The sequence below is a fragment of the Mesitornis unicolor genome, unplaced genomic scaffold (assembly GCF_000695765.1).
Source record: "Mesitornis unicolor isolate BGI_N332 unplaced genomic scaffold, ASM69576v1 scaffold23978, whole genome shotgun sequence".
NCBI lineage: Eukaryota > Metazoa > Chordata > Aves > Mesitornithiformes > Mesitornithidae > Mesitornis > Mesitornis unicolor.
Genome location: NW_010200144.1, coordinates 8,583 through 23,772, shown reverse-complemented (window position 1 = coordinate 23,772; position 15,190 = coordinate 8,583). Strand labels below are relative to the sequence as shown.

General features: G+C 41.7%; 1 protein-coding gene across 1 annotated transcript in view; it reads right to left on the bottom strand.

The window, feature by feature from the left end:
- DHRS3 (dehydrogenase/reductase (SDR family) member 3) overlaps nt 1–11,320 on the bottom strand; it is a 27,188-nt gene extending 15,868 nt beyond the window's left edge. Inside the window, exon 1 of the mRNA XM_010189655.1 lies at nt 11,121–11,320. Coding sequence (XP_010187957.1) covers nt 11,121–11,315 — 195 coding nt within the window. The 5' untranslated portion in view covers nt 11,316–11,320. The remainder of the gene's footprint in view (nt 1–11,120) is intronic.
- Nucleotides 11,321–15,190: the final 3,870 nt, after the last annotated feature.

The following is a 15,190-nucleotide window of genomic DNA, read 5'->3' as shown; positions in this document are numbered from 1 at the left end:
TGCTGAACCCGGGCGTAAAGGAGGTGCAAGGTGCCAGATCACTGCACACACACGCTTACCCACACACATACACGCGTGTGCATGGATACACACGTCCTTACAGCATAAAAGGTGTCACAGAGCAATCTGCAAAAGTTGCACATCATCATCTAGGGAAATGAAACCCTGAAAACCCCCTTTTGATGGCTAAACACTTTGCGTTTAAAAAGGCAAACCCCTTGCTTCCATAAAGCACACATTCAAATATAAACACAACACAGACAATAGTCTCTGAGGGGCCTGGATTAAAATCAAATAACAAGCAACACAAAGAACACTCTACAACATTGCACAATCAGCATATCTCAGAACCCAAAATCAAACAACTCGGTTCAGCGAGACAGGACTCCCGTGTTTCCCAAGAGTCTTGGAAATGTTCTTACATCATTCCTGACAGCTCACTGTGGTCAGAGCCAGCCCTGCTCTATTACCACTTTGGGAAAGAAGTATTAGTACCAGCTGGATGTCTTTAATATTCTACTTGGAAGCACGACCTCTTCTCTCTAAGGCAGTAAGCTGAGATTTGTCCTCGCTGGTAAGGTTTTTTAGGAGGTAGGGCACAGGGAATTTGAGTTTGTAGTCAACATAAAACCGAGCTGCTGGAAGTGGATGTCAGGATTTCCCACTCCTCCAAACGACCACAGCCAGGTCTTGCCCAGCAAATGCGCTGATCCGATGGACGAGTTGGCTGTTTGCTCCTGGCAAGGAGATGAACATGGCAGATCTAAGACAAGCACTAATTTAATCTTCATGTACAAAATATCTGATTGTCCACTGTTATTGTCGATCCATTCTTTTTAAGGGCATGGAAAGGTCAACTGCGCAGTGTCTTTACAACAAGATCTTTCACTCCCACTAGTTTATTTTAAGTCTAGTATATTTGAGGTTTTTCTTAAAGGTCCAGCACCCAGAGTTAAAAGATTATCTAACAATTACTGCTTTCAGTTAAAGTCCTCCACTCCCATGATATGAAGAAAATCTTGAAAATGTAACTTGGGTGTACCCAGTGGTTCAAAGGGCGCACAGAATGAATAAACAATTACAATTACTTAAAATACCATATTTACTGGGAAAGAGGACATATCAAAAAGGCAAACACTTCCTATCCATACAACTGGTACAAGCTGTGCTGGATACAGGAACATTGGCTGAAGGAGAAGTCCAGCTTGAACTCCATTTGCACCTTGTTTCATTTAGGTAAGAGATGGAAATATATTAGGCAGGTCATAGCAACTGCCACCCCACCCTTCTATAGGCTCTAACCTGTGGGTAAAAATACGTCATCCTACCAGATAATCACATCCCAGAAGCTTTCCAGGCATCATTTCTGTACCACCTCAAAACATGTATAGTTTTAAGTTGTTTAAGTGTACTCAGAGGTACAACTGCCACCAATTACCTACTCAGAGCCAGATTCATCTCAGTCACATACGTAAAGCATAACTGATTTCAGCAGAGCTGCATTTGTGCTTTCAAACATTATTTTATTGCTGCAAGTGGAGCACTGACACGTTTGTTCCAGCAGTGTTGAACAGAAATCCCTATGTTAATCAAAACAAGTGAGCTCTGTAGCACTGTATTCAATAAACTGTAATTAAGAAGGTGGCAACATAAGGGTGGCTGTCCACAAAATCCTTTTGTAATTATGCATAGTTTATGGCTAGGCTAATAGGATGAGCAATTTAAATTAGTTACAAGCTCTGCCAAGGTACCCATCTATTCCCAAGTCTATTAATTAGAATCTATTTAATCCCCACTGCGATAAAGGTCAAACAACATGTATTTGACCCTTTTCTGCTGGCGTCAGTGTTATCAGCCAGTGGATCTGGCAGTGCCTGGGTCTGACTTGTTCAACTCTTCAGCATGCTGACATAAGGCTTTGAAGAGCAGAGCCTGGGCCCAGCTAAAAAGATCTCTCTAATAATTTCTGCTTTATATTCCTGATAAGCACGCAGGTTTAAAAATTCCAGAGCTTGTTCTCTCCTGGTGGTCAGCTCTGAGGCCTTCGGGTAAAAAACAAACAAAACAAACAAACTTTGATTCCTTCTACACTTTTGAGTCAGAATGCTTAGAAATATAGGCAAGGCTTATGGTCACTCTTAAAGCCCATTGCTGTGCCAGACTAATTAGACATTAGCTCAACAGCATGTTTAATTAATTTTATAATGCAGTAAAAACTCCCTACAAATGTCAGTGCTTCAGATGGAAATAGTTCTAACAAATCTGAGACAACTTATTCCTCGTCTGTACCAGACTCATGACATAAATGCAACAGAAATACACAGCAGCACATTTACAAGTCACTGTAGGTGATGAAATCACTTAATAAAGTAGAGATGAAGTACTTCAGATATGTAAAGTGAAACATCACAGACCAAAATCATTTTGCCATCCACATAACTCAGACAAGCAGCCTTTTCCCTTTCTTTGGTACAAACTAGGCTAAGATCACAGAAGTGCAGAACGGCTGGGGCTGGATGGGACCTCTGGAGGTCATCTGGTCCAGCAGCCCTGCTCAGGATCATATACCTGCTCTACTGCTGTGACCAGGTCAACTTCCATTTTGGATTTCATTGCCTCCTCTTCAAGCTTTTCAGACCTAAGCTGCTATTTCAAGACCGCTATCCCCATGTTACTGATCACCTTGCATTTAGCATCAGAGCTCATACTGCAGCCTTAATTGCAGCATTAGCTTTTCAAGCAACCTCTGCGTTTTCTACCACACCATCTGCACCTCTGTAAACAGTCCCCAAAACTCATACTGCTGCTCTTCAAATCCTACCTTAAAATCTCCACTGCTGTGATACCTTTCCAAGAACTTAAAAATGGCTAGATGAGTGGTGCTGAAATCCCTGGCATTACAATCCTCATCTGTTCAGATGCCTGTGTTTGTATTTAGCTGTTGCCTTTTGTTTTGTATCTACATTGTACACCCTGAGGTAAGCATCGTCTTTTCTCGGCTATCCATATACAGCACATTTAACATCTTTACGCTAAATAATTTCTGGTGCATGAGTGGGTTTCTGAAGCACTACAACAACGTTAATATATAACCTCGTCTTTAAAACTTACCTCAGGATTTCTTACAGCATTGGCACAGTCCTTGCATTTTGTGAGAAGCCTCATTTAACTGTCTTGATGCCTCTCCTTAAGCATTTTAAAGAGTGCTGGATTTTGGTGTGCCAACACAGCAGAGTCTCACTGGGATAGTATTTTCACATGACATCACTGCATCCTGATGTGAGATGACAGGCCTGTTATTCTGCAAGTTCCACTTCTTGTTAACATTATTTATTCTCTTTACAACATACCCAGTAACAAAAGACAGGTATGTTCTAAATTATAAGCTAAAACAGCTCCAGCCAGAAAATGCTACTTCATAGACATCAACAGATCCAATATCTGATAAATTCTGCCTGTGCTTGCCAACCAGAGACACTTACTCAGTGTTATTCAGCGTTACTCAAACTGCTGGCCTTGGCACCAGCACACATGACAGGCTCAATGCCATCTAGGCCTGGGACTTGAAAGAAGGCTTCTTCTGCCCATCCTTAAATTCAATCAACAAGGAAGTATGCTGCCAACAGGAAGCCATTAAATAAAGCTGCTATTAGTATATAATCTTTATAGAAAAAAAAGCCTTTCTAAAGACCATTAAGTGACTCAATCAGATCTACGCTCTCAGAGTTTACCAAAAGCTCCATATTAATATATTATTTTGCATGACATGGAAAAATGTTCACTCCCCAATTCTTTTCACACACTTCTGATTACTGGTAAGTTATGACATGCTCTAATAGTTCGCTCTAAGTGCTTAAACTGAAATAAGATCAAAGTAAACATCATTAAAAATATGCCTGAAACTGTTCAGTTCCTATGGTTTTGGTTTTTCTTTAAAACCACACACCCAACAGGAGAGATTAATTACCTGGAACCTGACATCTGCACTATGCGTAAATATTCTCACTATGCTAAAATATTTACAACATAGAGAGTTGCAACATTTCCTTTTAGATTGCATGATCTTCTGCACTTTGAGACACGTCAGATTGCCTTTTCAAAATGGCAAGTTACTTACTTGCATTCCTAAACTACTAGAGAGAAATCCATTAGATCCATGGGTTATATGTCATTCTGATATCTCCACAAGCACAAAAAGCATTCAGTATGTGGTCAGATACTCTCTTGACAACATTGTCTTAGTAGTGGAATCTGAAAATATATACGTAAATTTTACACAAAGCTTTTCCAAAATACACCAGGCCAACTTAACATCTGCTTGTGCAGTATACTTGTGTACTGCATTTGTATTGGGTAAAATACCTCAAAACTGTGTCCATTTCCTCCATAAACAATTTTAAGAGCTTTATGATTTCATTATGTTAGATCATGGTGCCTGTTAAAAACAAGTACATGGTGATTAATCATATTCTGTGGGAAACCAGTTCTTCTCAGCTCTGAAATGATGTAATTTAAATCAGCTCTTTTCCTTATATCTGAACTAATCTCCTCTGGGGTGGCCAGATCAGGTCTATTCATGTTCTGAATTCAGAGGGAATTGCAGGATCCACGTCAGAAATCAGTTATTACTTGCAGAAGACAAGCATCTCCTTGATGACTGGCCCAGCCACAGTGCATTTAAAAACTGACAGAGAGCAAGCAGGACTTACCAAATTCACTTCAGGTATGCTATCTCATCCCTTCCCCGCTGCTCCAGCACATTATCAGAAATTATATGCCTTTGTACGTGACAAAAGAAATGTTTTCGGGTTTGAACACTACAGCCCACCTGGCTGGAACTCCATGGCAGGTTAAAATTCCTGTGCATTAAGAACGTGATGTCAGGTTCTTCTTTAGGCAAGAGCTGACTCTCAAATACACTTTAGTTAATAGTATTCTACAGGTTCTGAAAGCGAAATCAGAGATGAATGTTTGAAAATTACCAGTATTTTAAGACATTTTAGATTAAGAACTCTTACTGAAATCCACTGATAGCTTTTGTCCTACGCCTTAGAAAAGGCCACAGCTCTGAATGACTTTTAGCATCAGTCTCGGTATTTTGTCCTCACTTCAGAAGATTATTATTGATTTCATTTCCAGCTCTAGTCATAATGTGGTTGATCTTTTACCATATAGCATTGGTATATGTTATAAAGAAGATTTTAAAGGGTATATACTAATTCATACAAACCAGAACAATAATATCTCAACATGACTCATAAAGACCAAAGTGAAATATTCATAGAAGTACAGATGCAGTTTGTGGAGGTCATGTGGGAGGAGCATGCCATTGTAGAAACTCATTTCAAAACTTGCCAAATTTTCCATTACTGGGGATACAAGGGTAACTTCTAAGACCTGACACCATTTTTTACATAACCTCTCTGCAATACTCTCATCTTAAACAGAATTTATAGCCCAAAAACCTCACTCAGCTAAAACTCTCCAATTACCCAAGGCTCTCAAGCACCTGCAATTCCTCTGAGGTTTTCAGCTCTGTTGAATTCAGTGGAACATGGAGGTTTCAGCGGCAGTGCGGGCTGGCATAGCTCCTTCCCCTCCTGGTGCTCCTTCTTCCACTGACTTCTTGTAATTGAACTGAAAGCGGATAGCACACTCGAAGGAAAAGGTGTCTTCCTAAATGAAGACACTAAGGGCGGACTTTGAAAATGTTGTGAAAGTAACGATGGAAAGAACATTCAAGATTTCAAGGGGGATTTTTTTGTAGCCTGAACAAAATCAGAAGTGATATAATCAACAACAACAAAAATCTCTGGTCAGTCTTCAAAGCAATTTCAAGTAGTGCCATTGGGATCTGTGTTCACTATCCCAAAATAACCACTGCATTACTGTGTTTGTGGCATTCCGCAGCTGCCCAACACATTGCCATCCTGTTCAAAGTACCTCACAGACCTGCAGACATAATTGTCTAGACTCCAGTGCTGACAGAGCGAGGTCATGGCTATCAAGCCGTACATTCCATGCAAGAGTGAAGTTTCCGTTCCTTGTTTTTGTTGGTGATACCAGCTCCTTGCCATCCAGTAAGGGCCCTTGTCTGTCCTGATATTCCAGACTGCTTACCTCATCTCATCCGCTGCACAAGCATGCAAACCCTTTGAGTCGCACAGTCTCCTGCAACACAGGAAGTGAACGTCCGGAGGACAAAACAGTGAAAGGAGAGACCTCCTTCAGTGTATTTACGGGGTCATTTCTTGCTCAGTGATGAATGTGAGCAACTCTCAACAATGTTAATAGGAATTGTTCAACCCTCCTTTGCAGTACTGTCACACCAACACAAGGCCAGGGCTGCCTCTAACCCATTTGATATTTCAGAGACATCTCTCATGCCAAAACACCCCTGATTCCCTAGAAGCCCTCTTGTTCATTCATCAATATCTAGAGTTACCAAGAAGCCAAACACATCACAGCTGCAGGGGGAAATAAAGAAACAAATAAAGCAAAATAGGAGGATAAAATACACATTCTTTGAAAGAAACCACTATCACAGAAATGGTCACAAAAGAACAACAGAACAGCACTGCTGTATGAGATCTCCCTACTGAACGGCCATACTGCCAATTTCTGAGCCCAGAGCCCTCAGTGTAAATAAAAAACCTAATGAAAATCAATGGCTTTTGACCAGTCTCCCAACAAGAAAGGCCTACGAAACTCTTCCAAAGTCATGTCAGATAACTTTAAATACTAAAATATATGCTAGATTTGGGGAATCTTTTTTCATCCTAGAATTATATATTTTTTGGTTACTTTTATTAGGTTTTGGTGACATTTAATAAACCAGAATGCCCAAGAACCAAGCATCTCTTTCCTGTTCAATCAGACCTCAGATTAAATGGTCTACAAACAAAGTAAGTTAAAATTACAAGGAACATTTTTAGACATCAAGGAAATGTCCTAAAAGAAAACCTAACAAAGAGCAAGACACACAAATGACATATAAAAGACATACAAATCAAAACATCATTACTGGAAATCATCAAAACCGGGGCTGACAACTCTCTGGCAAGGGCACAACAACAGAAAATGCTGTAGGAAAAGCAAATGGCTTAGAGGAAACCAGAAGCGTTTTCCAACTGGAACCACCAGTGAATGAACCCATTCAGCGCCTACATCTCGCTCTCCGGTCTGCACACATCTGTAGAGGGCCACACAAGAAATATTGTTCAAAGGGGCCAGTGCTCCCAATATTAACTACATAATACATATACTCCATTATATTATTTGAAAAACACCATTAGGCTTTGGAAGTGGATTTATATTTCACAGGCATTAAATCATAAACTCATAAAAACATCTCCTCCTTTTTCATTAACACATCCATACTCTGCCATTTTGGCTAAGCACAGTATCAAAAGCTAAGAGCTTTAACAAAGCTACCAGTGTGTGAGACTGAGGCAGAGGTGATGCTCTGTTGGTCAAATACTTTCAAGGCACAGTCAAAATTCTCAAGAGTTAAAGCCAATGATAGTTAAAATTTTGAATTTTGCAAGCAGCCAAAAAGGAACAGAAAGCAAAACAGTTCACTTCCCCAGCAGTTCAGCAGCAGCAAAGTAACTCCTCAGCCAGCACTTCTGAATCTGGACACATCTCTGGGGAACAGCATGAAAGTTGAATTACAATACTTGAGTACTTCCGGAGAAAATGTAGTGCTATTCATCCTTCATACTAACACTAACATGTCCCACATCAGCTGTAAACTGCTCTTTCTGCATACAGCAAATTTACATGCTTTGGGGTTTTTTTTCCAGAAGTGCTACAGGAAACATTTAAGTACACAATCCTATCCATGACCAAGTAGTGTTTGAAAACTTCTGCCCGAAAGTAAAAATGGAGTCTGGATCCTTTGATCTCTTAGTATACACCTGCACAGGGATGATCTAATGATTTGACTCTCTTTGCCTAAACATCCCTGGTAGTCTTAATTGAAAAATCTAGAAGATAGACACTTCTGTAACTGAAAATACAACTGACACCACTTTGTCCCCTTACTGGGCCATTTCATCAGAGGCCAATGAACAGCCATGAGAGAAGAAACATCACCTTAGAAAGAAGCATCTCCTAGACATTTACCTGTCCAAGTCATATCTGAGGTACAATGGCAGAGTAATGGGCTTAAAAGAATGGGAATCAGGAGGGATTTACATGATCATGCCTAAGAGACTTGCATCCTTTTGGATCGAGAATTTCAGTCTCCATGCTCATCTGTCAAGCAGAAGACACAGCACTTCCATTTGCATAAACCCTTTATTGATTTATTTATTGCCATCTTCGTAGCTTTAAGCACAAGATCAAATTCTACAGTAAAAAACAGGCAGATGTGACAACTTGTAATCCTAGGGAGATACGACACTTGTGATCTTACGTGAAAACTGCTCAGATACATCTCATTTGTGATTAACAAAACCAGCCTCTGGAAGTAAAGATAGAGTGTAAGAGGAAATCCAATCCAGTCTAATCATCAGAGGAAATTTCATATGCTAACAGTCTCAACTAACCTATCTTTCAGAAGATTCTAATCTCAAAAATATGGTTATATATCGCCGCCTACCTCCAAAACTCCGCCACTATGTCTGTATGCGCAAGCGCTGTGATGGCTTTTTCAAGATCTACTGTACACCCACTATTAGAACCTGGATCTATATGTTACCGCTTCCATTCACCTCTATGTAACACTGTGCTTGGCCTCAGAATTTAATGCCTTTGGTGGAAGTGTTTTTCTAAACTCGAAATAGCACAACTACACCACCCGATAATCAGAATTTGTTGTAAATTATTCATTATGATCAATAAATCAAGCTTTGCATATAATTGTAAAACCGTTAACTGTGTAAGAAGACAGCCGAAAAACAGAATAGTTAATTTTCACAAGCCTTATTGAAAGATTACTTGCTAGCAACTTCAAGGCTTTATAATTCCTTTTGATTGTCTAACGCAATGCATAAAATCAAAGGGTAGTGCCAAACAGAGCTCTACATTAAATCCACAAAGTTGGGGTTGAGCACAGAAGGCAGGAAAGAAATTAAGTCTCAGAGCAAAGGGAATGGAAACTACCCCATCTTGGTAAAATTGTCATTAAAAATGTTAAAGAAGAAAAGAACAAGCCTACTTCAGTGTTGCACAGAAAATGTGCCAATTCAGAGGCAGCAAGGCAGTGCCACCACCAGAGAGATCAAAACCTGCTGAGTGCCGCATCTGTCTTACTGGATAGCATGATATAACCAAAAGGAGAATCTAATTCACATTCAGTAAAAGCAAAAACTGATATACCTTGTTGACAGACATTGAAAAACCCCGCAAGTCAAAACCTCCTGAAGATCTAAACAATAACTAGCAGCCACAGAACATTTCACAACCTCATATGAGACAAGTACAAAGGTTCCCAACAATTGTTCCCATTTATTCCTTCCTTCTAAGATACATACAGATTTTATAGATAAGACATGCAAATGAACTACAGTCTGTGTCTGTTTACAATCATTTCATCCTCAGCTCTGTATCTTAAACAGCTCCCTCTCCTTTTGGCCCATGGCACCTGGTTCATGAGGACTGACTGCCATGGTTCAGCTTCTAGCAGCTCAGCAGCTCTTGAATTAGCTGTAGAAATGGTGGTACTTTAATACCAGAGCTTAGCATAGCAACCAGCCAGCCTAAATAAATAAATAACGAAGCCTGGTGTTCTAGCAGATAATATAAATACACTTTCAGCAAATTGCTTGGGTCCAAAGGTCAGTCAACTTGTTTGCTCTGTCTCCAAGAATTTGTAAATCTCAACATGATGTTTAAACACAAGCATATACAAACATCAAAGTTCAATGCTGACACATTTTACACCTCCAAGTTGTATGCCAGAATAGCTCTATACCACACATAGAAAGCTGTAATGTATGTGTAAGGAAGTGACAAAACACTATCCAAAACTAAATGCAATTTTTTCTTTAAATATCTTCCCATTCTGTATTTTCCTTCTTTATTTGCTCTTATTCATCCTTTCTCACATTAAGTATTTCTGCAGCTGTCTAATTTCACGATTCCTCCCTTTCACTACCCATAAACTTTAAATGTCAAGCCCCGTTTCAGGGTGTGTGTATTTTTTGTGTTCCTGATTGATTCATGCACATGGAGACACCTGAAGTTTCAAGGTGAACCACCAGTTCCTGAGCTACAGCATGGACACACCGGCTACCCTGGCATTTCCAGGCTGTTGTGCAGCCAGAGCAGCCAGGCCAGCCAGCCCAGCCACTCAGTCTCCCTCCCTTTCCCTTTTTACTAAAGGAAACGTGCAAACAGTCTCGCAGCTCCTACTCATGTTGTGCTTTTCTTCCTTGCCAGGTTCTCATTCATCTTACCTTTGAACAGCTCTGGGCGGGCAAAGAGCAAAATGCAACGGGCTTCAGCGAGCACAAGAAATACATTTTGCAAATGGAAAACCACAGGAGTGACACTGATCTCCCCACTTTCCTGACAGAATGCACTGTGAGGACCGAGAGCCAGAGCCCCTCCACACGCCCCATTTGTCCCTCTCCTGTGGGGTGACCGATGTAGCAGCGGCAGCCTGGCCGTGCCTGGGTGCTGCTGCAGATGTGCTCGGCCTGAGGGGCTGGAGCCGGCAGTCAGCTCCCCTCTCCGCTCCTACACAGCCCCAGCGGCCCGGGAGCAGCAGCCCGGAGGCCAGCGGTGCAGGCAAGTGCTGGTTTCACGCGTGGGAATGGCACAGGAAACCTCTGCCAGAGTGACAACCGCTCCTCAGGCGGAGGGGAGGACTCAGAGGGGGCCCCTTCCTCACCTTCACGTTTTCTCAGATGAGATGGGGAGCGACAGGATGCAGGGGAGGAGCGGGCAACTTCTGAAATGTAAGCCAGCGTAATGACTCAGCACGCCAGGGCTTGCCAAAACGAGCGCCCCTTCTACCCTCTCACCTTTACAAAGCGATCCCATCAATCCCACATGGAGGGGAGGGGAAAGGCTTTTCAGTCTCCGAGGCGGAGGGCTCCCCAGGAGAGCAGCAGGTGGGATGTGGCAGCGGGTGGGCTGCGCCCCCCCTCCCCCGCCGTGCCGGTGCTCACCTTCCTGGCTCCCCGCTTGGCGAACTCCCTGGCCAGGTGGCGACCGATGCCTCTGCCCCCGCCGGTGATGAGCACGTTGTCCCCGGCCAGGTCGCGGAGCTTGGGCGGCAGCACCATGCACACGGCAGCTTTCACCACCAGATAAACCATCTGCACCGGGAAAAGCAGCAAAGCGCCCAGCCACTTCCAAATCATCCTCTTGCTCCAGGCGAGACAGGAAGGCAAAATTCTCTTCCGAGCCGTCGCCAAACCAAGTTAACAGAGAAAGAAAACCAATACCCTTCCTGCACCCCTAGATGGGTGACACAAGTCTTCAGCCCCCTTCCAACACTTGGGGCCAAGAGATTCTTGCACTGGAAAAATTCTTCTCTCCCCCTAAAAAAATTGGGGTAGGAGTAAAGTAGTGCAGAAGACCAAGTCACTCCCCTGTTTCTTGATCGGTGTCCTCTGGGATTGTCACATGCAGGTAAAACGGTTCCTTTGCTTTTTAACTGGAAGACAGTTTTTTTAAATTAAAAGAAAGAGAAAAAAGTAAAATGAAAAGTGACCATACATCCCTCCGCTTCAAAGACCGTCATAAAAATCCAGTATCCAAATTGAAGGTTTTTATACTTGGAAAAATAAAATAAAGCAGCCTATGTCTCCAAATTTCAGCCTGCAGTGCCTTCCAGGCAGCTCATTTCTATTCTTAGACTCAGGAAATTGCTTAAATAAGACAGAACTGCCAGGACCTTCTTTTTAAGAAAGGCTCTATTCAGGGTAAGGTTGTTGTTTTTGTTTTAATATCTATAAATATAGACGTTCCGTCCTGAGCCGGTTGCAAAGGTTGCGCTGATAACCGCCTCTCTCTGCCCCCTCTCCTGGTTTTTTTTCACTTGGAGTATCTGTGATCACAGAGCAGGAATTATGCCGTACACTATTTCAGCTCCGGTTCTTACTCATTTCTCCCTATTGCTCTCTCTGCCTATCACAGCCGCGGCGCTGGGGAGTTTTTATACCCCATTAAGCCTGATTGACAGTTAAAGTGTTGGGGAGATTTCACTACTGTTTCTGTGAGTGGCTGGCTCCGCTCTCCCCTCCCCCAGAGCTATCTCGGAGCCACTGCACATAACCTCACACATGCAGGCGGGCTGAGCTGCTGCCTGCAAGCCGGGGCTTGCTGCCTGCCACGTTGGGCTTGCGCCTGGAACCGAAGTAACCCGGCCAGGCAAGCCCTGCCTCCCCCTCACCGTGCCCACCCCCCAACGGAGGTGCTGCGGGTCCGGCTTGAGCCCAGGGAAATGCAGTTTCAGGACGGGTCAGGGCTAAGGCTGAGTTCAAGGGAGCCATCACTGCCTCTCGGAGCTCTGGCGGAGCCCCAGATAAGCTGGTGGGGACGGGAAAACTTCTTTCAGCCCTAGGTTGCGGGGATGAATCCAGCCTAGGTTGATAATCATCAATCTGTTACCATTGGACCAATGTTTTTATGGACAACGTGACAACTCCATGGATTTTCCAAGCTGGATGATGCTTGTGTTGCTGAAAACTGGTGATTTAGTAGGGGGGCAATAAAAAAGGCAGGCTCTGAATGAAGGAGGGACACAGACTTTCTCACAACAAAGGGTGGGCTTTTTCCTCTCCACGGCTTTTTTTGTCCTGCTACCAAGGCATAGTTGCACCATGTTGTAACAGGGGAAAGGGCAAAGTGTATTGCCGCCAGGTTTCCCAGCTTGGTTGTCTGCACTGTTAAGCATTGGGCAGGTAAGCTGTGTTTTCAGTTGTACAGATTAAACATTTCTGAGTAACTGCATGTTGAAACTGAGCTGTTATGCATAGTTCGTAGTTCTGGCAGCAGTCAGAAATAACCTCAGACGCAAAGCATCGAGGATGTCAAAAGATGCTCTAGGATGTCAAACCTCACATTGCTGTCATCTCAGCTGAGCTGGAAAGAACTTCGTTTTTATGACTGTATACATCATCAACAATGTGCCAAAATGTACCATTCCCACATGTTAGTTCAGGAGGTCTGGCCCTATATCCACTATCCTGGGAAGCCATCTAGTGGTAAAACCTAGAATTACTGAAAAAGGACAAACCTGAAACACATTCTCAAACTTCTTTAGATCTATAGTTACTAAAGCACGCCTGCAACAGAATTGTATGAGTCTAAGCATCTATACCTAGATAGCCAAGTTATATTACACAACCAGCAGAAGTGAGTTAGGAAGCTGAATTCCTTTGAAAAGAAATTCAATTTTATGCTTTGGAATCAAACAGGTATTTTTTAAAACAAGCGTTGTTCAAAGTGGCCGGATGGTAACAGAGTGCTCAAGGGTTATTTGTTTGCAAAAAGAAGAGTGACCGAGTTTCCGGTGCCACACACATTTAAAACCTGTATCACACACAGGTTTTTTTTAACACAAAATATGAATGATATGCAAATCCTTGAATTTCAGCTCTGTTAAAAGTTCCATAAAATTTTTTTTTAAAGAAAAGAAAATAAAATCTAGAGAGAAATTTTCAGAGTTCTTACCTTTAAATGCCTGGTTATCTCATATGAAATAAGCCAAATGACTATCACTGCATCATCAGAAAGTGTGAGGAGAGAGGTTTTTGGAGAGAAGAAGATGAAGCATTCTAACTGGAAACTCTAAGTCTGTACATATTGTCAGAATCTGGTGGTATTCCCTAACTTAACTGCATCTGAAATAACCAGAGCTCAGAGAATTTCCATTGCCGCTTGGCAGCATTTAGCACCTCTGTGTGTTTTCACAGTAATACCTTTAGAAATGGAGCTAGGGGAGGCACCTGGCATTACAGTTTTCCTCTCAGTCCAAAAACTCTGAAGGAGAAATTACACAGAGAGCCTAGTGTCTGGTTTAAACCAGAATGACTCAATGTCTGGACTGCTAACAAATACAACAACTTTCTGGGATGGAAATAAGAAGCAGTGCTAAAAATGAAAGAATATGAAGTTCATTACAGTAAACTTGTTTTCTGATTCCTGAGTTCAGTCTCTTTATGCATAAATCATCACAGACACATTTAAAACAGAAAATACAGCAATGTTACACAGTTAACCTTTTCAGAATAAAACCAACATTAATAATTATTTTAAAACATTTGCAGGTCCTTTGAAGCCAGTGGGAATAGAATAATATTGTGAATATTTATTTCATTTATCTGTTCATTCCTTTTTTCATTCATTATGATTTTGTTTTATTGGTCTGTGTGCAAAGTTGCTATCAAATTTGGAGTAGGAGTAAAAAGACAGTTCTAGATACTTACAAGTTTTGTAACCTGCTCTTCCAATTTCATGAAAGTAGGAACTGTTTTACTTCTTTACCACTGTACTTTAGATTTATCTTGAAAACCAGTAGTTACTACATTGTACGAGAAGCGAAAGCAGACTTAAGAGTAAAACTGAAGTTACTGCATCTTGCCTGTAATAAATATGGTAAAAAATACATGGAAGTTATTTTAAGATTCACCTAATTCAACCAAAAAGTCAAACAGCTTTAAGTTCTACACATATGGAACACTGAGAACAGCTAAGGTTTGTCCCTTTTAGTTGCATTTCCACTCTGAAAACTGGCAAAAAAGTAGTATTCTGGGATTTCATCTGATTTTGATTGCTGTACAGCAACCATTGCGCTCTTTTCTGGCAAGAGGTCTTTTTCCAAACTGTCACCTTTACAAAACCAACAACTGCTTTTGTTCAAAAAGTTCACCTCTGTTAGTGAAACCTCCTAAACTACACCTTCACGTAGGTTTGATTATCCAAAGTGCTTTCAAAATGTCTACAGATGCAAACAGACTTTTAGTGCGTACCTTTGTTGATGGTGACAGGGATCTGTCACACACCAGCAGTTGTTCCTGATCATAAATTAAAAGTTGTCACAAAGTGGATCCCTTCCGTGTTTCCACCCAGAAGTCCTTAACCAGTGCACTGGAGCAGTCAATAAGCAGGCCTGTTAATTTTGTAAAATTGCATCAGTTGCTAATGCTACCGCTTAGTTGCAGAATTAATTGTTTCTTATACAGATACTCACAACAAAGTATAAATTGCAAAAAAAGCCCCACAAACTTGG